At 41.5% G+C, this 25,098-nt stretch overlaps 2 protein-coding genes across 2 annotated transcripts; both read left to right on the top strand.

Moving 5' to 3' along the window:
• The first annotated feature begins 1,866 nt into the window (after positions 1 to 1,866).
• On the top strand, positions 1,867 to 4,692 carry LOC147897594 (protein NRT1/ PTR FAMILY 6.2-like). The gene is made up of 4 exons (XM_087380247.1): positions 1,867 to 2,081; positions 2,271 to 2,488; positions 2,572 to 3,134; positions 3,773 to 4,692. Exons 1-4 carry the CDS (start codon positions 1,922 to 1,924, stop codon positions 4,629 to 4,631), a joined length of 1,800 nt encoding a protein of 599 aa, XP_087236373.1. The 5' UTR covers positions 1,867 to 1,921; the 3' UTR covers positions 4,632 to 4,692.
• An 18,459-nt stretch (positions 4,693 to 23,151) lies between these two features.
• Positions 23,152 to 24,498, top strand: LOC147897595 (uncharacterized). Its single transcript, XM_087380057.1, has one exon. The coding sequence runs from the start codon at positions 23,152 to 23,154 to the stop codon at positions 24,496 to 24,498; it is 1,347 nt and encodes a 448-aa protein (XP_087236183.1).
• Positions 24,499 to 25,098: the final 600 nt, after the last annotated feature.

Raw genomic sequence — 25,098 nt, forward strand, 5'->3', positions numbered from 1 at the left:
TTATCATCATTACTAAAGATTATGTTTAATGACCCACAATCCAACAAGAGAGGTCTAAAAGGGAGGTTGAAAAGAGTGGGACCAAAAGAAGCTATGCACTAATCCAGCTTCCATATGATTGGAGTAGCAAAAGTATTGCTAGATATGTGTAAAGAAGAGATCACAACAAGTGGTCTAAATGGATGAATTTAATAATAAATGTGATATAGAGTCTCAATGGTATAGGATAATTGTATTAGGAATCATTGTTACAACCACCCACAAATGTAATGAGTTCATTTATATATTATACTCATGAGTCATTAGATTAAGCCTAATTGAATAGTAAGATGCATACCATACCTTTTAGTACCTAGATTTCAATCCCATGTTTTGAGTTTTGTAAAATGTAGTAGCTATAGAAGGATAAAATTCTATCCTACAATGTGGCTATATACAAGAGTGTTTTAAACTATGAATGTGCAATTGAGGACTCTAAGGGCATAGGGCTACCAGGACTCACCCTTTCTTGAGATGGTAATGATTGATGATAGCTAAAGCTCATTTTTGAAGAGGGTATCAATGACTCTTATCCTCATTTATGAAGGGATACAAGGAGGATGCTTTGTCTTTTTACGAAAGTGTGCCTAGCTTGTTTATATTCCCAAAAAGGATGTGTAGTTGGTAGATGTGTACCTTTGGTATGTGACATTTATCTTTGTTGTATAGAGGCATGTACTAGAATAGATATTGAGAAGTACAAAATTCTCAATATTATGGGACTTTAGGAGATGGAAGATTTAAGTGAAAGAATCAAGGAATTAAAAACATGTATCTCAATGTGGGACTTTTGGAGATGGAAGATTAAAGTTAAAGAATCAAGGAATCAAAAACACGTATGTGCGTGCATGTGTAATTGCCCCCTTGCCCCCTCCCCCCCCCTCTCTCTCTCAATCTTGTACTTAAACACACATAAAGCATGCACATAATTTAAAAGAAAAATAATCTTTAAAAGGGTTGCATTGCAATTTATAAAGTTAAAAAAAAGGTTTGTAAAAGATAAATTATGAATTGAGGTTAATGAAGATAAGGAAGATGTACATGTCATAACATTCATAATCGATGGATGAGGATGCTAAGGAAGAAGAAGAGCAAGTGATTGTGAGAGTGATATCACATTAGTTTTGGGGAGTGCATGAGTTGTGAGTGAAAAACTTGTGGACGAGGACAAGGTGGGGAGAAGTCCTTTCGGGGAGGGTAGTGCGGTCGCAATGGGGCCAAGGGCAATGTCTAGTCATGCGAACCACCGGCCAGAGGCAAAAGGGGATTTTCACTTTTAGAAAATATCTTGGTTATAGAAAGGGAGAGGCTAAGCTTTGAGGAAAAACCTTGTTTATAAACGTGTATAGAGCTTCTTTTGTGAATGAAAAGTATATATTTGAGGGATACATATTATGATTTCGGCTGTGGTGCTCTTTCCACTCGCAGCCATTCACAACTCTGGGAGGATGCGAACCGCAAGCAAATTAGGCAGCTGTGATGCCTCGTAGCCATTATCATTCTCCTGCACAATCTCGCTACAATCTCTCCCTAGCTCCAAACCCATGCTCATCTCGATTTTCACGCTTCACCTTCCTGTCACATCCCTTGTACATGACCTCCATGCCTCATCTTCTGATATCTAAAGTGGACACGGTTACAGCTCGTCGTGGTGCTCTCTCTGCGGCGATGCAAATCTCTACGATGCGCATCCAGATCCAGTTGATAACAGCTTGCAGAGGCTTTTATACACGTAGCTTGCGTCCCTGTGTGTTTGTCCATGTGTTTTTCTATCCCTGTGTGTGTATAAATATGTGATCAGACAGGCGAAGGGAAGGGCGGCCCAGTTGCGTGTGACGAGAATTTTGAGGTGCGGTGGAGCTTTCACTGGTAAGAGATCAGCATGGAAGTTTCCAACCAGCATTCCAGCTTGCAGCTTGTCGAAGGTAAAGGAACGGATGCTAAGGAGCTTGTAGGGACTCCTGCATCTAATGGCACAACTGAATTATATCCAGTGATCGAGAAGGAGACGGGCGGATGGAGAGCAGCCATGTTAATTCTCAGTAAGTCCTCTAGTCGCACCATTAGTACGCACAGCCTACGGAATGTATAGAGTTAATGCTTGAAAAGGAAGAAAACCATGTATGGCGCTTAGAACTCTCGTGGGCACTGGCAAATGACATTGCACTATGTACTATTTGTTTGTTCTGGAATCAGCGTTAACTCCAATTTTCGTTCACTGCAATGGCCAGGTATGGAGGTATGCGAAAGATTGGCAACGTGCGGGATAGGCTTAAATCTGGTTACCTACTTGCATAACGACATGCACTTACCCATCCCACAATCTGCGAATATAGTCACCAATTTCTTGGGAACTTCATACCTCACTTGTCTGTTGGGCGGCTTCATCGCTGATACTTACCTTGGTCGTTACTCTACAATAGTTGTCGTGTCTTGCATCCACGTGTTGGTAAGCAAATCATCCGAAATTTAAACCGTCAAGAGTTGCTTAGAGACTGGGAAACAAATATCATCGGTGGCGTTTCCTTGCAGGGAATCCTTCTGCTCACGCTTTCATCATCACTAAGCGTTTTCAGGCCACCTTCTTGCGACCCGCCTGGCAGTCAATCCTGCGCTCCCGCAAGCCCGCAGCAGCTGGCGGTCTTGTACCTATCTCTTTATCTAGCAGCGTTCGGCACGGGCGGGATCAAGTCGAGCGTATCAGGGCTAGGGGCAGACCAGTTCGACGAGAGAGACGAGAAGGAGAGGCAACAGATGCAGTCATATTTCAACTGGTTCTGCATCGCGGTAGCAATGGGGGCACTCCTAGCGGTTACGGTGCTGGTGTACGTGCAAGATAACGTGGGGAGGGGGGTGGGATATGGTGTGTGTGCAGGCTGCATGGTCGTGGCGTTGGGAATTTTCGTGGGGGGGACTAAAATCTACAGATTGGAACCACCCAGGGGAAGTCCTCTCACTCAAATCGCTCAAGTGATGGTAGCCTCGTGGAGGAACAGAAATCTGCAGCTGCCTCCTGATCTCAGCTATCTCTACCAAGATAATCAATCTGATCTATCCAAGCCCATCGACTCAATCTCCCATACAAATCAATTCTTGTAAGTATTTGTACTCACTATCAATCTTATTTTCTCTTTTTAGTTTCTGAGTAGTGCATGAATCAATTAGTCCTCGTTCTATTAGCACTGTGTGGTCATTCTATTAGTAGTTTCTTAGTCTTCGTTCTATTTGCACTGTGTGGTCACTAATAAGGACGTTTTGGTTAGCTAAGGTCACCCTTAAAGACTCAAGTTCTACGAGTGCAGTTCTAATAGGTCCTTTAGTGACCCATATGGCTTTTCCGTTGCAATGCATTGCCTTTTCTTTTTGTGCACACTTTGTTTCAAGCTTTGTCTACCTCTTGCTTGTCACGATCAGCCAAGGTAAAAAGAGAAAGGAATAGTGCTTCTAGCACCCTATATTGCCCCCTTACTTTACTCTTGGGTACTTCTCTACTAGTTTTGCCTTTGTTCAGAGTGGGAAAGGGTAAAGGCAAAAAATAGAATGAAATAGTGGTATTTGAGTGCATTGTGTGGGTATCCTTGGGTTTTTCTCTATTGTTAATAGATCAAATCCTTCCATTGAAAATTCAAAATCACAATATAAATAATTTTAAATATGGTGTTAAAAAGGATCTCCTAAATGTATGTAAATGCATCTATTTGACTCTCATGCCTAGTATTCATGAAATTTTCAGGTTCCTTGACAAAGCTGCTGTCATGCACGAGGAAATTGACATATTTGCTTTGGCTAAAAATCCTTGGAGGATATCTTCTCTTAAAAGCGTAGAAGAAGTAAAGATGGTAATGCGTTTACTCCCCATTCTTGCCAGTACTATAGTCTTTTGGACAGCTAATGCACAAATGGTGACATTCTCCATCGAGCAAGCTGCAACTTTGAATAGAACACTTGGGGAAAAGTTCCAAGTTCCCCCAGCATCATTAGTTGTGTTTATGCAATTGGGCATTCTACTAACAATTCCATTCTACAATCGAGTACTCGTGCCATTTGCAAAGAGAGTGACTAAATGTGAGCAAGGCATATCAACACTTCAACGTATTGGTATGGGGTTAGTATTCTCATTAATTGCAATGGTTGTAGCAGCAGTGGTGGAGAAGAAGAGGCTTAATATAGCCCATACACATGGGACTGTTAGTAGCACTACTTTGGTACTTCCTATGAGCATTTTTTGTCTAGCCCCACAATATGTGCTTGTAGGTATTGGAGAGGCCTGTGCATATACTGGGCAGTTGGAATTTTTCTATAGAGAATCACCTCATGGTATGAGGAGCATGGGCACAGGCCTTTGCCTTAGTACTATTTCTCTTGGATTTTTCTTGAGTAGTGCTTTAGTGGATGCTATAAATAGGTGGACAAGTCATGGGTCTCATCATGGATGGCTAGCAAATAACCTTAACAATGGGCGGCTTGATTACTTTTATTGGTTCCTTGCTATCTCCAACTTCATTAGTTTCTTAGGATATCTACTATGCTCTCATTGGTATCATAGTAACCACATCATATCCAAGAGTATAAACAAGGTTGATGTACCATGAGAAAGACAAGCTTGCTGCATCTTGCAAAATAGTGTTGAGATAAAAGACTTTTGTGGGACTTGAGGAGGAATATACACATTAAGAATTTGTAATTTCAAAAACATTTCATTGAATACACTTAATTATGTATGCCAAGAAAATGGAAATGGTTATTGCTTACCTGAATGTCTACTTAGGATGACAATACAAGCATTATATTCTCGCCTAGAACTATACATTTTTGGTATAAATGTTATTTTTGGGAAAATGAATAGGACATGAATCAAGGTGGACTAAGATATACTTCAATTATATTTATACACAACCTTCCAAATCAACAAAATCATTTTGGATCAACATTAAATCGTGGGATGTATTGGAATTAGTTAAAAACTTAAAATTAAGCAAACTAAAATTAAAAATGGGTTCTTATATGTAATCCATTTTTTTCTTTCAATGATGAAGTTTTTTTTAGATGGGTTTTATAAATCAAGCTAGCTAGCATTTAATAAGTAAAACTACCTTCTATATGTTGTCAGTATCTTCTTGTTGTCTCTTATAGTGATTTTTTTTGAAAGGCATATTCTTACACCATCAAACACCATGGATTTTGTTCTTCTAAATTTATTGTTAAATCCTTTTGCCCTACCTTGGAGAACAAATCACCCATCCCATGTGTAGCTGTTAATAAATTTTTTTGTGGTTTTCAACTTAACTTCTCGTAAAACCTTCAAATCAATAGCACTAATTTCCACATTTGAATGTGTAATATTTGTACGTGTAATATTTCAAAACTCCTTTGTGAGGGTGGGTGCATTATTGGGATCATATGTAGTCTTCTATGAGCTACTTATAGATTACTATAGACCTATAGTATGCAAGATCAAATGAAAAAATGTATGAATTCTAGGAGCCTTCATACCGTAGTGATTTTTATTGGGTTTGAGTAATTTGGGAGAAATGGTGGCAAAATGTGACAAAAGCTTATTCCATGATGTCCTGTTGGGTCTCATCTTTATCCATCACTCAATTGCTCCTCAATTGGTTTGGTAATTTTTTGGAATTCACAACCCTTGTTCATGTGGAATATACAAAAACTAATGCCATTTTGGCCATAATTGGGTGCTAATTCAGCCTACTTGCACTCAACAGTGTTGAAATCAGTGCTTAAAAACTAGCTTATTGAATGCACCTTCTTAGATAAATTGGAGGATGAATTAAAAGGGGAGGTTTTGCAATGCATCAACAACTATTACACCACCATCTACCTTGTCATCCATACAGTCCTTGTAACAATATCACAAATACACCAGGGTCAAGGGTTCAATACCATTTGTATTGCATCCCAACAACATTTTTCTATTAGATTTTATGGTAAACAATACATGGTGACAAGGAAACATTGATTGAGAAAAAGCAAAGATGTCTTAGTAGACCAAAAGAAAGCCGTCAATAAATTGACGTGCCAATTTAAGGAGATTCTGAGGAATCAATAAAGTGGTCTAGTGGGCAAGAGCACTACACTTGAGACTATATATTGTGAGGTAATATCCATATGGTCTTTGGGCTATATGAATATATTGGATTTTATAACTGACAATGTACTTTTTTGGGAGAAATTTGCAAATTTGGCAGAATTTTGGTGCATGCAAGGATTTTTGGGCAAAGATATGGCTCTAAAATGCAATTTATAGCCATTTTTTGACAAATTGTCACAAAAAACTAAACTAGATTGCATCATACTAGGCATAAGTATATGAAAAATAGTGTAAAAATCATAATACTTCCTCTAAAATATATATGGGTCATTGTTCATGAGTGCACAAGCTTTTGGGCTTCTTTCTATAGAGTACCAAAATAAGAAAACAATGTTTCTAGAGAGTGTCTGAAGTTGCATAACAAAGTATACTTCCAAGAAAATATATCTTCAAAGGCTTCAGCTCAGAACCATCACCTTCATTGCTGTAAGAATATCAAGAGGTCATAGAAACCCAAAAATGAGAGAAAAATATTTCTTGTGCCCTAGAAATTGGCATATCTACCACATAGCGGATACATATGGCATATCTACCACATAGCGGATACATATGGCTACTCAATCACAGGCCTTCATCATCATACTTAGCCAATAGAACCTTGCACTCATCTTGCAAGAATCACTAAAGGCATGAAAGTCCTCTTCTTCAAACAGTTTGTGGTGTTGCAAGCTATAAGTCATGAAGCTTACATGGCTATATCCAAAACTTTTGACTAGTATGCTATTGGTAGCAAAATTTGTAAAATTTTAAGTGTGAATTTGAACACGTTTGTAGGTCAAGATTGCTAGTAAAAATGAAATAAAAACATGCCAAATAAAGAATTAAAGAATATTTTGGTGTAAGGGGAATAAGATCAGGTGCAATATAAAAGGATACGTCTTATAAATCATTTAAGATGAAAGCCTACTAGATGCCCAAAAGGTGTAGAATGCCATGGCCACATTTAATTTAACAAGAAATAATGACAGAAACAATCGAACAACCTTGACCGTCATTCATCTAATGTGAACATGCATCGAGTCTCTATAAGCTAAGCTTTGTGAGTATCTATATAGCTCATGCATCATCTATATAAAGGTGGTATGGTCTTTAAAGTCAAAAGTGCATCATAGGAGTCTATAGGTATTTCAAGAGGGTCGAAAGTGGGTTCATTATAGTAGCAATTGGATCCAAAATGTGTATGATGCTTTATAGTAGCTGTTCAATGAGTATTTCATCTTGTTTAATCTTGTACCAAATTCACTACAAGGCATAGGCCATTTTCCAATGGAAATACCGACGCTTTTTACATTAAAATTTTTTTTTTCACGGGCGCAAAGGTCGCTATAAAAGTCGTTAAAATCGTCGGAAAAGGAGCGTCGCTATAAACCGTCGCTATATAGCGACGCTGTTAATCGTCGCTATATAGCGACGATGAAAACGTCGCTATATAGCGACGATGCAAACGTCGCTACATAGCGACTCTGTTAATCGTCGCTATATAGCGACACTGGTAAACGTCGCTATATAGCGACGATTAACAGAAGTTAAAAAAAAGGGTTAGTGGGGCTAAACAGGGCTTCCTTTTGGCCCTGTTTAGCCCCACTAACCCTTTTTTTTTTTTTGTAATTACAAAAGAAAGTTTTTTATAACAAAATTTCCCTTGCTTGCAGGGTGATACAAAATTGTTCTTGTGAACGATGAGGAAGAAATGCATATACATATACAACTGTGTTTGAAACAAAATTACCCTGTGAAAGGGCGATACAAAATTGCTCTAACGAGCGGATATACAAAATGCTACTACCACTACTAATCCGAATCCGAATCCGAATCGTCTTGTTGGGTTGTTCCCTGGTCCTCGGCACCTGCATCTTCTCCCTCGTCCCCGACACCTGCGTCTTCTCCCTCATCATCGACACCTGCGTCCGATCCTTGCCCCTGTTGATCGCTCGTCTCTGATGATGGGACGCTTGAGCTTTGACCCTGAGAGTGAACCATATAAATCGAAAATTAGATTGGAACTTAAATTAAAAAGTGAGATTACAAGTAGGAGTAAACTTATACCATGCGAGCAGCCACCTCAGCCCAATCGACTGTCGCTCCCATTGCCTCTTGCTCAATGAACCACGGCTTGGTTCCTATCCGAAATGCGTGCCGTGTCTCTGCATCCGTAGGAAGACGATCCATCGTAGCTTGCTGTGGATCCAATTTACGAGAGTGAGAGTTAGCTAAAGTGCATGTAATATGTAAGTAAAACAAATAGAACAATACATTAAATGGAAAGAAGTAAACTTACCACGGTTGCCTCGAACGCATACCGTCCGCCTGCACCAAAGTGCGAAGTACCTACGACATCCAGCCGTCTCTTCGTAGCCCTCCTCTGACCCTCGAACATTTCAGGATGGTCCCTATGTTGCTTCTTGAAGTACTTCCAATCAGCTTTGTCTGCCCAGTTGGGTTTAGCCAACCCCTTTGTAATGGAAGTACGCATGGTTGATCTGCGATGCTTTAGGACCAAACCCATGCGCTCGAGCATATAACTGTTATTAAACTCCACATTTGGCGGATTAGGATATCTTTGTTTTAACTCATCGATCACCGCCTGCTTCTTTTGGGCATCTTGATACCACCAATCGATATTTATGCCGCTCTTGAAGTGATGACTCATCAACCGCCTCATGGCGGCCATCACTGCTTTGCCCTTTTTGTCTTCTATTATCTCTCCGGCAGATGTGATTTGATAGGAGAGATCCCCTGATGAGTAAGGGGGACTGACGGTAGCAGAGTCTGAAGGAGTGGAAGCTGCGCGACCGCTTCGGGATCGAGGAGTAGCTGTGGGAGTAGGAGAGGGAAAGGGATCTGACTGATACTGTGTCTCCGGACCAAGTGGAGACCTAAAGGAGCGTGAGTGTGCTGACTCGTCTACATCTCCTGAGTCAGCACAACATGAGCCGCCCATCCTACTCTTCCTTCCCTTGCGAGAGGCATGCGCAGGTGATGATCCCGCGGTCGAAGGGGCGCGAGGGGATGGCTGGGCTGTACGTCCACCCGTCGGTGTAGGGGAAGGAATTGTGGAGGTCCTCTGAGAGAGCAGAGAGAAGAATCTCGCTGCCTCCTCATCGCTCATCTGTGCTACAAACTCGTCGGGAGTCCCAACAAAGCCATGCGCGGCTAGCAAAGGAGTCCCCTGAGGGGTAGTCGCAGTGCTACGTGGAAGAGGGGTCGGACCAGGGGTAGTCACAGTGCTAGGACCGAGAGGAGTCGGACCAGGGGTAGTCCTCGGGGTAGCCGCTTGAGAGGAATCAAAGTCCTCTGGAGCATATAGATCGTGAGCTCTCCTCCTGCGAGGCTGTCCGTACTCGTCCGATGAGCGACGTGATCCCATGTCTAACATAGACACAAACACGAAAACAGAAAACAAATAAACAAACATGAGCATTCTCTTAGGCATAGGCATAGGCAAGAAGAAAGAAGAGGGAAAGGAAAGAAGAGGGAAAGGAAAGAGGGAAAGAAGAGGGAAAGATAAGAGGGAAAGAAGATGTAAAGGAAAGAAAAGAATGAGAATGAGGAAATAGAGAATGAGAGAAAGGGAAAGAGATGAGGGAAAATAGAGAATGAGAGAAGGGGGAAATGAGAGAAGGGGGAAATAGAGTGGGAAATAGAGAATGAGCTTATGCAGAAATAGAGAATGAGCTTATGCTTCTCTCATTCTCTATTTCCGCATAAGTTCACGCATAAGCATGAGCTCATGCGGAAACTTAAGCATAAGCTCATGCTTATGCTCATGCGGAAAAAGAGAAGGAGCTTATGCGAAAAAAGAGAAGGAGCTCATGCGGAAACTTGCGGAAACTTGCGCATAAGCTTATGCGGAAACTTGCGCATAAGCTCATGCTCATGCATGAGCATAAGCATGAGCATAAGCTCATGCTCATGCATGAGCATAAGCATGAGCATAAGCTCATGCTTATGCTCATGCGGAAATAGAGAAGGAGCTTATGCGGAATGAGAGAAGGAGCTTATGCGGAAAAAGAGAATGAGAGAAGCATAAGCTTCTCTCATTCTCTATTTCCGCATAAGCTTAATCGGAAACTTACGCATAAGCTCATGCTCATGAATGAGCATAAGCTCATGCTTATGCTCATGCGGAAATAGAGAAGGAGCTTATGCGGAATGAGAGAAGGAGCTTATGCGGAAAAAGAGAATGAGAGAAGCATAAGCTTCTCTCAATCTCTATTTCCGCATAAGCTTATGCGGAAACTTACGCATAAGCTCATGCTCATGAATGAGCATAAGCATGAGCTTATGCTTATGCTTATGCTTAAGCATAAGCATAAGCATAAGCTCATGCTTATGCTCATGCGAAAATAGTGAAGGAGCTTATGCGGAATGAGAGAAGGAGCTTATGCGGAAACTTACGCATAAGCTCATGCTCATGAATGAGCATAAGCATAAGCATGAGCTTATGCTTATGCTTAAGCATAAGCATAAGCTCATGCTTATGCTCATGCGGAAATAGAGCTTATGCTTATGCTTAAGCATAAGCATAAGCTCATGCTTATGCTCATGCGGAAATAGAGAAGGAGCTTATGCGGAAACTTACGCATAAGCTCATGCTCATGAATGAGCATAAGCTCATGCTTATGCTCATGCGAAAATAGAGAAGGAGCTTATGCGGAATGAGAGAAGGAGCTTATGCGAAAACTTACGCATAAGCTCATGCTCATGAATGAGCATAAGCATGAGCTTATGCTTATGCTTATGCTTATGCTTATGCATAAGTATAAGCATAAGCTCATGCTTATGCTCATGCGGAAAAAGAGAAGGAGCTTATGCGGAAAAAGAGAAGGAGCTCATGCGGAAACTTGCGGAAACTTGCGCATAAGCTCTTGCGGAAACTTGCGCATAAGCTCATGCTCATGCATGAGCATAAGCATGAGCTTATGCTTATGCTTATGCTTATGCTTATGCATAAGCATAAGCATAAGCTCATGCTTATGCTCATGCGGAAATAGAGAAGGAGCTTATGCGGAATGAGAGAAGGAGCTTATGCGGAAAAAGAGAATGAGAGAAGCATATGCTTCTCTCATTCTCTATTTCCGCATAAGCTCTTGCGGAAACTTACGCATAAGCTCATGCTCATGAATGAGCATAAGCATGAGCTTATGCTTATGCATAAGCATAAGCATAAGCTCATGCTTATGCTCATGCGGAAATAGAGAAGGAGCTTATGCGGAATGAGAGAAGGAGCTTATGCAGAAAAAGAGAATGAGAGAAGCATAAGCTTCTCTCATTCTCTATTTCCGCATAAGCTTAATCGGAAACTTACGCATAAGCTCATGCTCATGAATGAGCATAAGCTCATGCTTATGCTCATGCGGAAATAGAGAAGGAGCTTATGCGGAATGAGAGAAGGAGCTTATGCAGAAAAAGAGAATGAGAGAAGCATAAGCTTCTCTCATTCTCTATTTCCGCATAAGCTTATGCAGAAACTTACGCATAAGCTCATGCTCATGAATGAGCATAAGCATGAGCTTATGCTTAAGCATAAGCATAAGCATAAGCTCATGCTTATGCTCATGCGAAAATAGAGAAGGAGCTTATGCGGAATGAGAGAAGGAGCTTATGCGGAAACTTACGCATAAGCTCATGCTCATGAATGAGCATAAGCATGAGCTTATGCTTATGCTCATGCGGAAAAAGAGAAGGAGCTTATGCGGAAAAAGAGAATGAGAGAAGCATATGCTTCTCTCATTCTCTATTTCTGCATAAGCTCTTGCGGAAAAAGAGCTTATTCGAATGAGAGAAGGGGGAAATAGAGAAGGGGGAATGAGAGAAGCATAAGCATAAGAGAATAAGAGGGATGCGGAAATAGAGAATAAGGGGGAAAGGAAAGAGAGAAGGGAAAAGAGAGAGGGGGAAGAGAGAAGGGGGAAAGAGAGAATAAGAGAAGAGGGAAAAAAGAGAAGGGGGAAAAATGAGAAAAAGAGAAGGGGGAAGAGAGGGTTCCTACGCCCATCACTGCAGCTAGCGCTTAAGGCGCTAGCTGCAGGCCAATGCAAATAACAAAAAGCTTAAATGGAAAGAAGAGGAAGCACTTACCTCTAAAAGTATGTCCCGCTCGGTGTAGTGGACTGGGCCCACAAAAGAGAGAGTATGTCCCGCTCGGTGTAGTGGACTGGCCCTACAAAAGAGAGAAAACAACCCATTTTTTCAAATAAGATGTTAGTGGAAAGAGGAGATCACAAAAGCAACTTCTTGAAAGGAGACAAGGAAAGAGAAGATTGAGGAGACAAGGAAAGGAGGAGATTGAGGAGAAGAGAAGGAAGAGAAGGAAGAGAAATACAGGAAGAAGAGGTGAGTTTCTTTCTTTCTTTCTTGAAATTTCGTTTTTTGTTTGAATCCTTTCTAATCAAGCATGAAAACTAGTTTAAAACTTTAGCAATACAAGTAGAAACACTCACAAAACCAAGGCTAACAAACAAACAACCTACATTGTTGAAAGAAACTCACTTTTTGAAGAACTTTCTTTCTGGAAACCAAAGAGGGAAAAAGGAGAGAGAGGGTGCACAAGAGGTAGGAGAAGGGTGAGGAGTGGGAAATAGGGTAGGAGGTTGCTTGGAATAGATGGGAGGTCAGTGAAAATAGGTGGGAGGAGATTTTGGGGAGCTTACTTGAGAGATTAGGAAAGCTTTGAGCAAAACGCCGCGGGTTTCGGCATTTCGGGTTTTAACCCACAGCGTCGCTATATAGCGACGCTTATTCGTCGCTATATAGCGACGTTTTTAATTTAAAGCGTCGCTATATAGCGACGTTTTAAATTAAAATCGTCGCTATATAGCGACGGAACAGAGCGTCGCTATATAGCGACGCTTACTGTTTATTTTTTAATGTGGCCTCTTGTGAAGCTCAAACATGCTATGCCTATAATTGTCAATATCTCCTCTTACTACATAGCCTTACTATATAGGATTTTTTGTTTCAATCCTTACTATATAGCGATGTCATTCTTTTTATATAGCCTCAAGAGAAGCTCAAATTAAACATGCTATGCTCATAATTGTGTACATCTCCTCTTCATGCTTATGTTTTGGTTTTATAAGTGTAGATGGAAGGGACGAGTGGAAGCTCATCCGATGATGCGCCAACGCCCGGGAGCACGAAGTGGCTTACGGAGAGGTTATATTGTCATTGCACTCATTGCAAGCGAGAAGTACGACATCAACGTCGTATTATCATGCGCCACTTGCGGATGTATGGGGAGGAGCCGGAACCAGTACCCCCCGTTGGTGTTGCACATGTTGATGGATCATCGGTAAGTCAAAGCTATTTAAGTTCGCAATCTTATTGTATACCCGGAATTAGAAGATCTTCTATTTACACGAATGAGCTTATGACAGGATGACGAGGGTGACGAGGGTACACATATACCTTCTCACTTTCAACAAGACTATAGTCTCCCAGATGACGACGAGGGTATGGTCGACATGATGGATTCCATTTTTAGGGGCACTACATCCCAGGTACACGTGATGTCAGAGTCTGAGGTGAAAATGCGAGAGTTGCAATCAACACAATTGTACGAGGGTGCTAGGATGTCTAAACTACGTGCTTGTCTCTCAATCTTGAATCTACAAGTACAGTATGGGTGGTCGGATACAAGTGTCTCGGCCTTAATGAGGTTAGCCCTTGCATTAATTTGATTGACTCATTATTTGGATATTGTTTGTTTTGAGAATCATCATTTGGATAGTGTCTTTGTCATAGGTTGCTCCAAAAGATGTTGCCTGCACCAAATACCATGCCCGCATCAAGAGATGAAGCGAAAAAGATGCTAACAATGGTGGGTATGGATTATGATACCATCCATGCTTGCCGTAATGATTGTATTCTCTTTCGTCGTGAGCATGGAGATTTGGCTAGTTGTCCAAAGTGTGGGGAACAACGATATAGAGATGACTTGCAGGGTGAGAGGATACTGGTAAAGGTCTTAAGACACTTTCCCATCATTGCAAGAATACACAACATGTTTCGATGCAAATCCATAGCGGAGTTGATGACATGGCATGCATCTCATCGGTCCACTGATCACACATTGAGGATTCCCGCAGATTGTGCAGCTTGGAAGCACATAGATAATCAGTGGCCGGACTTTGCGAGAGAGCCACGCAACTTACATCTTGGGCTAGCCATGGACGGCGTGAATCCTTTCGGGTTACGCTCGACATCTTGGTCGACATGGCCCATAGTCGTGGTGAATTACAATATCCCACCATGGCTAACAATAAAAAAGGGACACCTCATGCTTGCACTACTTGTGCCAGGAAAGTACAAGGCAAAAAACATGGACGTGTACATGGCACCTTTGATAGAGGAGTTACAGATATTATGGAGAGGAGTGCAGGTCTTTGATATTTCCAGAGCTCCTAGGCATACCAATGATATTTTAGTCAGGGGTATCTTGATGTGGACCGTGCATGACTACCCAGGATATGGAGAGTGCGCAGGTACGTGGTTATGCCTTTACATGTACAATGAGGGATTATGCTTTTTTTACTCTCTTTTGCACGCATGTCTTGTACTAACATATTCATGCACGCGTGCAGGGCTTGTTACAAGTGGGTACCATGCTTGTCTTGTTTGTGGACCCGCTCTGAAATCGCTTGCACGCTACTCCAAACACATGAGGAAAAATGTTTATGAAGGTCATGATCGATACCTTCCGCTCGACCATCTCGCACGTGGAGGTCAGCTTGATCCACCACCATCATATTTGAAAGCAAGTGATTGGATTCAAGCTTGGAGGGAGAATGGAGAGGAACCTCCTCCTGGTATGAAGAGGCTATCGATCTTTCACGAGCTTCCTTATTGGGGTCAGTTACAAATCAATCATCTCTTGGATCCCATGCATATCTTTAAGAATGTGGGGGCTACCATTTGGGCACACTTGGTTGGTTCCAAGGACTCGAGAGGAGTGCGAGAAGACTTGCGTGCTATGAATAGGATGTCTCGTTTGTGGCCCCAAGTGCATGCTTCAGGAAAAGTTGTCCTCCCGAAAGCAACGTGGATCCTCTCTACGAGGGAGGAGGCAGCGATCAAGGCAGACATTGCCTCTTTTCAAACACCGACAGGGTACATGCGTTGCTTGAAAGGAGCATTTTCAAAGGACAATAAGCTTAGTGGCCTCAAGTCCCATGATTGGCACAAGGTCTTACAGGTATTTTAAGTAGAATTAGTGTACCGATAATAGTGATGCATTAGCGTAATTATTATTATGTTATATTGTTGACATGATTTCATTGTTGCTTTGATAGTTCATCCTTCCAATTACAATAAAAGGGTGCTTACAAGAAGATGTTAGAAATGCTATATTCAAGATCTGTGGTATTGTGAGGTATGCTTACTATCAATTCGCATTATGTATTTTCTTCATGGACATGTGAAATAGGTGGATATCTCAAATATCTTACATATGCATGGACATGTGAAATAGGTGGATGTCTCAAAAAGAGATCTCTATATCGAGCATCGAGAAGGCTAGGGTGGAATCCATCGAAGCCGTATGCTTGCTTGAGAAGCACTTTCCCTCAAGCATTATGACAACTCAAGTCCACTTGCTTGTGCACATAGTTGATGAGGTGGCTATAGCAGGTACCGTTCATAATCGATGGATGTTTTTTCTCGAGCGGTTTATGAAAACTTTAAAGGGGTTTGTAAGACAAAGAGCAAGACCAGAAGCAAGCATGGCAGAGGGATGGCTTGTGCAAGAGTCATTAGTATATATCACAGAGTTTCTTGCATCCACGGATCCTGATATGCCACAAGCTTGGCACAACAAGGATGATGATCGCATCATTGGCGAGGTCCCCCAAGGAAAAGGGATTGAAAGAAAGATGAGCGAAGAGCAAATGGAGAAATTCAATAAGTTTTGTATCCTCAATAGCCCTGAGATGCAGAAGTGGATTGAGAGATATGAAGTGGCCAAAGCAGAAAGAATAAATGCAAGGACGAGATTCAGAGTAATGTACAGGCGATCACAACCACATCCACGAGATCTGGCTCTTCTCCCTACTCACATGTCACTTGATTGGCTACAACTAGCTATACGTAAAGCCGAACGTGATGGAGAGACAATAAACGAGCGCGAGCGGGAGTTATCATCTGGATGTATGGTGCATGTAAGTTTCTTATCTCTTGATGTAATTAAGTAATTATTTGTGGCAATATATGCTATAAAATAGGTGCATCTTCATTGTTTTAATGATGCTCTTTTACAGTACAAAAAGTACAGTGCATTATGGTCATATGGACGACATTTTCGCGTAGAACGCATCGATTCAAAGAGAGTCACGTATGATTGTGGAGTCATGGCTAACTTCACACAAGATAGCCGAGCAAGTGCTTCGGATACCAATCTTCTCTCCTCACAGTTGGATTATTGTGGAACCATACGCGACATCTATGAAATTGATTTCAGACGATTTACTATTTTCATTCTTGATGTAAAATGGTTTAGAACTACTTACAACGGTCCCCATGCAACTGTGAGAAAAGATGGTAGCGGTCTCTTTGCAATAGACTCCACCAAACATTGGACCGATGAAAGTGATACTTTTGTTCTTCCCGAGCACTGTGAGGAGGTGCATACTAATGATTTAATTAGTCGAAGCTTTCGTTTTTTAAGTCCATTGATATATATATAATTGACGACATTTGGCACGTGATTTTTCATCTTCAATATAGGTGGTTTTTCATCCGGATCGTTCTGATCCAAGATGGTGGTACGTGATCCAAGTTGCACCACGAAGTAAGCAGATTTTTGAAGATCGAGATGTGGATATGGAGATGCCACTACCAATGCCGGATCCAATTGATGAATCTAGCGAAGAAGATGTAGATCACCATATGAGGCAAGAGGAAGATGCGCATAATGACATCGCACGAGAGGAGGATGGAGATCACGATATTGACGAGGAAGACAACAATCGTCAAGATCAATCACCACACTTAAGCTTAATTGAAGAAGATGATCAAATACTTTTAGGTGAACGTACGATGCTAGAGTACGATGATGATATAGGAGATCAACTCGGTATAGAGTTGGAGATAGACTTGCTTGGCACCTTAGACTTGGCTCAAGATGAAACAGTTGATGTAAATGCTCTTATTTAATTTGATTTTTCTCATCTCAAACTTGGACATGAATATATGAGCTTCAAAGGCTTGATGTACATGCTCTCATTTTTTAATTCTCTATGAGCTCAAACATGTATGAAAATTTAAAAAATTTTGTCATTGGAAGAAAATAAATTTTAAGGCTAAAAAAAAAAAAAACCTCTCTGTAAAACGTCGCTATAATTTAGTGTCTCAGTGTCGCTATATAGCGACTTTTACTAACGTCACTATATAGCGACGCTTAGTAAAAGTCGCTATATAGCGACGATTTACGACACCTGATTTTTATACCGACGATTAACGCTAAGCGGGCGCTAATCGTCGGTACGTAAACGTCGCAATAGGATGCGTGTGTAGTAGTGATTTTATATTGTGGTGAATCAAACATTTTTCCAGGCAAATACAAGGTATTATGCCATTTGAGATCCTCCTTAATGCTGAAGTACAATCTTTCATGTGTATAGTTGAGCAGGAGTTGAGCATGCATTTGAAGCATTCCAAAGAGAGCAAATTATGTATGATGTTTTATAGTAGCTCTTCAATGAGTTTTTCGTTTTGTTTCATTTTCCACCAAATTTTTTATTATGGTGTATCAAACATTTTTCAAGACAAGTATAGGTGCCATGCCACTTGAGATCCTCCTTTATGCTTATGTACGTACCATCTTTAATGTGTAAAGTGGAGTGTGCATGTGAGCATTCCAAAGACAAAAAGTTTTAAAAGAGGACACAATCAGGATATTTATATCAATTTTTTCTTGATGCTTTGAGTAATCATACTTGATGAAACCACCATAGGTCATACAATTTGGGGCAATATACTCCGTTTTTCAACCATTAATAAAATTAATTATCCATGAAAGCAAAATTGGTTATGGAACTTGGGTAATAATTATGTATGGACATGTAATCCATCATGCTAGATGCAAACGTCATGTGTTCTTTCATTTCCTAACACCAAAATAAGAACTAAGTTCTTGATGAGTTTACGACCATTAAGATGTAATAGGGGTCTTTAGTTTTTAGATTTTAATTTGTAAATGTTCTAATATTTAGATTACAAGACCATAAAACATAAAGGTATGAAATCAATTCACTACTTTACAAATCTGATTTTTTCTTTGATCTATTTGGAGACAATAATGGTGATTTGGCTCCTAATCTTAGTGTAAATAAAAGTACATTTCCTACTTTGTTTGCAAGTGTAAATAAAAGTAATCCCTACTTTGTTTGCAAGAAAACATGACAATTTATCATCTTTTGATATAAGCAAAATTTTCTATCGTACATTTGTGTCTAATATTCATGAAATATTTAGACATTAGAACATACATCCATATAGATTTTAGAAAATTTTTCCTTTTTGTTTTAAAAAATGTGGGTTTATATTATATCAAAAGATATGGAGCTACATCACCATGATCACTAGGTAAAAACAAAATCGTCACCCTTAACAAAACAAGATTACTCTTCCTCCTCCTTTCCTCCTTGTTCGGTGCCAGCATATCAAGATTAGAGACCATCTTAACAAGACCTGTGCTCAGAATACGAGGGAGCCTAAGATTATCTTTTCCCTTGGCCGACCAAGATCTTGTGTAATAGCTGATGTAGAAGGCTGATTGACTGCTCCAATCCCCCCCCAGTTCCAAGATGGCTCGGAGGTTGGGTTCAAGGACTTCTAAGTTTCAAGCCAAACTTTGTATGATGCACTGGATAGGTAGGAGATAGGTGTTTTGTAGTGAGCTTGAGGCTTAATAACTTTAGGAGATGTAGGTAAAGGTGTAGCAGGTGGTGCCAAACGAAAGCTACTAGGAGAGAAAAAGGCCAGGGGCACTCCTAATGGATCGTTGGTTGGAGGGGTCAAAGATTTAGTCCTGGGGTTCGTCTCTTGAATAATATATTTCTGTCCTTTTTTTGGGCAAGAGGGGCTTTGTGATCCCAACCTTCTAGCTTTGCCCTCATTCTCAGCTTGCATAGGTTCTTCTTCATTCATTGCTTCGATGAAGGCCTGAACTTGAGCAAGGAAATTGTTGGAATTGATGCATGCATGCAATAATCAGAGAAGGAGAAATGCAAAAGGTGGCAATACTTTATTCCAAACTTCACAATACAAAAGGCACTCCACTCACTCTAACTGATGCTCATCCTTATGGGGCTTGTTGCATCTGTGTACAATCAATCTCCTATCACAAGAGAAAACTATGAGCTTCTAGCACTCTGAGCTCATCACACACATGCTAAATAACGATAGCTCCAAGGTTGCTATTGATATAGAAGCCGTGGAGGATCTGCATGTAGTCATCAAGAGGCAGAGACCTATGCCAGTGCTTCCATCCAGTAGCAAGAAGAGGTGTGACACCTTAGCCGCCCCTAGAGTCATGTGATGGTCAACTCTCTTGAGAGCTTAAGGACTCACAACCCTTCCATGCTTGCATATGCCTCAGAAAAGGTGATTGTCACCTTCTTGTGGAACTGCGTAGAAGGTCCTTTTAGATTCTACCACATGGCACAACTCCTCCATCCTCTCAACCTTAGCAAAGCCCACAACCCCTTAGAGGTTTACTGATCACACTAATCATCACAAAAGGTAACATACCCCCCATAAATCAAGAAGGGGTAAAACACAGAATACTATGAGCTACTATAAACAATTGCCACCTATAGCAAAAGTACTACTCTCAATCAAAAAGTAAAACTATTTTCATGCTCCAAATTGATGACATGCGTTGCAGATGTACTTGCTTCATTTTCTTCTACTAGACACGCTTGTTTGCTCATCCCTTACTTCAGATCAAAAGCTTTCTTGTAACAATTTTTCTCAGTGTGTCCTTCTCATCCATAGTAGTTGCATGTAAAGCCCTTTTTCTTACCTTTGGCCTTGTATTGTACTGAGAAAATCTTGATCTCTTGCGCCTTATTGAATCATTTTTTCATGTCTTTCATCACTCAGTAGCATAGCTACAATATCATGAAAGGTGAGTGAATTTGAACTGAGCCTCAGAATTGTGACGAACTCCAAATACCTTGATGGAAGACTTGTCGGTAAAATAGCCTTAGCATCATCATCCTCGATATGTATGTTGAGTGCTTGCTATTGCTTCATAATGGCGTGCATTCTATTCATATGAATAGCTAGAGAATCTTCATCACCCATTTGCAATGCAAACAATTCTTGCTTCAACATTATCTTCGAATTTCATACTCTAGATCCGAATAGCATCTCAAGCATGCTCCAATTTTGAGTAGCAGTCTTGACAATATCAACATGATCATGAAGGAAATAATCCTAAGTACTTGACCTAGCAGACCTAACGCATTTTCATTATTTAGATCCTAGGCTTGAATTTTTTCGAGCCCTTGATTGTTTGCGGGCTTCTTCTCTAAGCTAGACACAACCCCCTACAAGCCCTTCTCCATGAATAGTATTGCGAACAAACAATTGCCAAGAGGGAAATTTTATATCATCAAACTTTACCACTGAGGTATTTGGAAGACCAGACTTGGTGGTCTTCAACCACGCATCCATTATTGCAACAATAATTGTCCACTCAGATCAGCAAGTATGTCGATTGCAGGAACCTTCCTCCTATGATTGCTCTGAGGTCTCTTGAGATGTCTAAGAACTTTGATAACCTCAAAACGTGGCGACGACTTGAGAATTGTTTTCTTCACATGAAGATACCGATTTCTCAAATGCATGAGACCTACTCTTGACTACTTAGAGAATCCTTGCAACACTCTCCCTACAAGTCGAACTGCTCTGATACCATATGTTGGAATTGATGCATGCATGCAATAATAAGAGAAGGAGAAACACAAAAAGTGGGAAAACTTTATTCCAAACTTCACAATACAAAAAGCACTCCGGGCTTGTTGCATTTGTGTACAATCAATCTCCTATCAACACTCTCATTTGTCTTGCTGTACAAATACAGGGGTCTTTATAAAGGTGAGCCTATAACCTTCTCAACTTTTCATTGCCAAGAGGATGCGCGAGTCTATATGCTTTGCAACAAACTATCCTTGAACCAAATGAGTACTCAGACAGATTTTTGTTTGTCTTGGTTCCTCTCGGTTTTATACACCATGCTAAATTAAAGTTTTGACATTTAAACTTGATTTTGATGTAACTCTCAAATTTGCAACCCTAAAAGTGACTAGGCACATTCTATACAACAAAGAGTATTGCAAGTCTCTTGAGACGTTCAATTTCCAGCATTGTGTGAGCTCTTCCACTTGTGTAGCTAGAGACTTGGAGGTCCACATATTCTCCTCGTGCGATGGTTTGAAAGTAGCGAGTGGAAAGATTGTGACTACTAAGGATGAACAAAAGGAACACAAATTGGGGAGGTGGATACTGGAAATTAGAAAGGTGGAGACTCTAGTGCGTAAATGGAGCGAGAGCTGAATGAGAAGACGCCGTAGAGATTGTTGCGGGACTAGAAGCCGCTGACACCGCCCACCCCAACGAATCAAAAAAATAACGAAATTCCGTATTTTTCCCTTTCAAAACCAAAGGGTCACTAACCATTGGGGGCAGGCTAATAATGATTTGAAGGTTTGCGATAAGCTCTTTCTCATTTGGAGAGACAAGAAAGAGATGATGCAGGATTTATTTTTTGCCATACATGCATGAAGGCTGAAGCTTCATGGATAAGTGCATGAGGAGAACATAAGAACGCTTGTTCATGATTTTGAAGCGGAGGAGAATCGTCCAGGTCGTAAGCTGATTACGTTGGTTGCCGACGTTGAAACAATCTGCAGAAGAGATATTGATCAGGAGCAAAAAATGTTCCACGGTTCCTGAAGGACAATCGTTAAAGTCGAAGCTCTTCGGCTTGCACTTATGTAGATTGCTACATTACTGTGGATGACAACGGTTTTAAAACATGACTTCATCGAAGATGTGTCTTGTTCCCATAGAAAATCAGACGTAGATTTGGATCAGGAGCAAACGAACTTTGTTTGCATAGCCAAGGTGGATCTTCATGATTCTGGTGTTGCAGTTATCCGATCACCTCTGATCTGCGGACAAAATACATACCGCTCCTGACCCGCGAATACATCGAACAATCTTGTACAACTGATCGCACACTAATTCACACACTAATCCGATTACGGGAACGATCCTGATTTCTGCTCAATGCTGAACAGATATGATCCTAAATTCGTGCTATTTCATCGCAAATATGAGCTGGCCATACATGCAAACTGTGGTCTCAGATCGTCAACACGAAGGATGCAAGTTGGAATTCAACGTGTTGACAGCAGCTTCCATGCTGTAGTTTTCTTGTGCAAGAAGGCTGCGGGAAACTGAGAATATTTTCAACGCGTCAGAGATTGCGTCTGCAGGTGGAATAGGTCTCGCTAAATCAACTCTTACTTTACGGCGGCCGCGCTCTGGGCGACAAGTGTTGACAGTAGCTGGATCGAGTCATCACTCAGATCCACCGATCAAAGAAAGGCTTTACGTTTCGCGTGCAGTGGTGCCCTCAACGACGGGACCTATGCCGCCGCTACAGTTTGTTTCTAATTAAAACCGCGTCGGGATAGCCTGATCGGGTGCCTCCCTTTTAGGACGCCTGTCTTAAGCACGCGCGAGAACCAGTTACTGCTCTCGAGACTTCTTATACTGGGAGCTGGAGCCTGTTAGCTGTTGTGATGGAGGGCAGGCAGATAACTCTTCGCGTTCGCGGTGCAAGAATATCAACGCTCCATCGAAACAATCAAGCCACCGACTCGAAAATCTATTCTTAAGGTTTTCATTCTGAAGAGAAGGTGGTTCATGACAGGGGAGTGCTTCACATGTCGTCTGAAATTTACTGTCATCGGAACTGATCTCAGGTGCAAATGGGTCGCGCAAAGATCGAGATAAAGAAGATCGAAAATCCCAGTGCCAGGCAGGTATGCTTCTCGAAACGCAGAGTAGGACTCATCAAGAAGGCCAGCGAGTTATCGATACTTTGCGGCTCGGAGGTTGGCATCATTGTGTTCTCCCAAGCAGGCAAGGCTTTCTCATTCGGTCATCCTTGTATAGATTACGTTATAGACAAGACGCTCAAGCGTCCAGTGTCGGTAGATTCTCAGAAGATCGAGCACATCCGGCGCTTGGAATGCGAATACAATCAGCTGCTGCAGGAGCATGAAGCAGAGAAAGAGCGTTGCCATATGCTGCAGCAGCACGTAGCAGGACGGGGTTTCTGGTGGGAAAGCAGCACCGAGGGCATGGATTTGATGGAGTTAAAGCAACATGCGCAGAGGCTAGAGGCGTTTCATGATATAATAATGGAGAGGGCAAGGTATCTACAGATGACGATGAATTTCCCGTTCCAAGTGTTCGATGGGCATCCGGCTACAATCTCTCTTCTGAAACAGGGATTGGATCAGAGCATGAACTCTTTAGCTGGGCCGGCTTTACTTCCTCTAGGAGGGTTAGATCAGCTTCAGGCGTTGCCAATAAGGAGGTCGACCCAGGTGGTGCCAAATTTGATGCAGCAACAATCTGATTTCAGCAGCTTCAATCTACCATGGCAAAATATGGAGGAGATCACTGGGTCAGGCTACGAGGATCCCTTCTCTGCAGGGACAGGGCCGACGAAGATGCTGGGTGGGGAGGCAGTTGATCAGCTGAATAGCCTGGTGTTTCCAAGCGCAGATCAGGAAGGAGGATTCCTGCAGTACGCAGCACAAGATTATGCTTCTGCGAGTAGCTTGCCCAGCTTATGGCCATCTTCTCTTGGATACACCAGCAGCAGCACCTCCGTCGCCGCCGCCTCCTGCACCCCGCCTCTCACGGCTAGAACTCGCTCTCTGCAGCCAGCCACTCCTGCGTCCAACCTGACCGAAGTGCTTCCACCACTACACTCGGATTTCTTCTTGATCACCCCAAAGGAGGAGGCTGTAGCAGCAGGTAGTGGCGATAGTGGGGCATGGTTAACAACATATGGAGGAGGAGTTGGTGGTGGTGATGGTGATGGTGGTGCAGTAGTACATGGTGGGCAGACGTGGCTGGCCGAGGGATGCATGGACGAGCCCAGGAATAAGCAGGTCGCAACAGACGCCATAGCTGCATCACCTGATATCTGTAATCACCATAGCCAACAACAAGCTGCTCAATTGCAAGGTCAAAAAGGAGAAGAACAAGAACAAGAAGAAGATGATGATGAAGACAAACAGGGAGAGCAGAACAACATTTGAACGCAGAATTGAATATTTTGCCCTCGGCTTCTCATCTCAGCTGAGTATAGTCTATTGTAATTCTAGTCATATGCATTCACTGCTCCCCAACGCTACTCTGTACATACTCTCTCTATAGCGGGTCTAGAGCTCTTATTAGCCAATTAGTCCTTACTTCTTCAGGCCTTGTGCTGGTCTATTTCTCCTCAGAATCTTATCCCTTTCAATAGACAATCTAGGAAGCAGAGATTGCTCTTTCAATTGACAATCTAGGAAACAGGAAATTGTTCCTGTTCTCACTTTTGCAAATTTCCATGTACTTTTTTATTCACATTCTCCATGTGAATTTTGTTACTTTTCATCATAAAATCATTCTGAAAGGGATGTAAGATACTTGACTCATTCTCCATGTGGATATGTTCACTTTTCATCATAAGATTGCTTTGAGAGCTAGGCATGTAAGAAATCAGAAAGTGTAAACCTCCTTTCTTAAGTAGCCATAAACCTCTCTTCGCACTTTGTGATATGCTGATTCAAATTGGATTTGAACTCTCACACATACAAATACGTGGATTGCTATCCGTTGCCCACTCCTTTGTCTTACAATCATATAGAAAAGTT

This window comes from Dipteris shenzhenensis, chromosome 10, assembly GCF_047967505.1.
Source record: "Dipteris shenzhenensis isolate YYH24624 ecotype China chromosome 10, Dip_SZ_1.0, whole genome shotgun sequence".
NCBI classification, from domain to species: Eukaryota; Viridiplantae; Streptophyta; class Polypodiopsida; order Gleicheniales; family Dipteridaceae; genus Dipteris; species Dipteris shenzhenensis.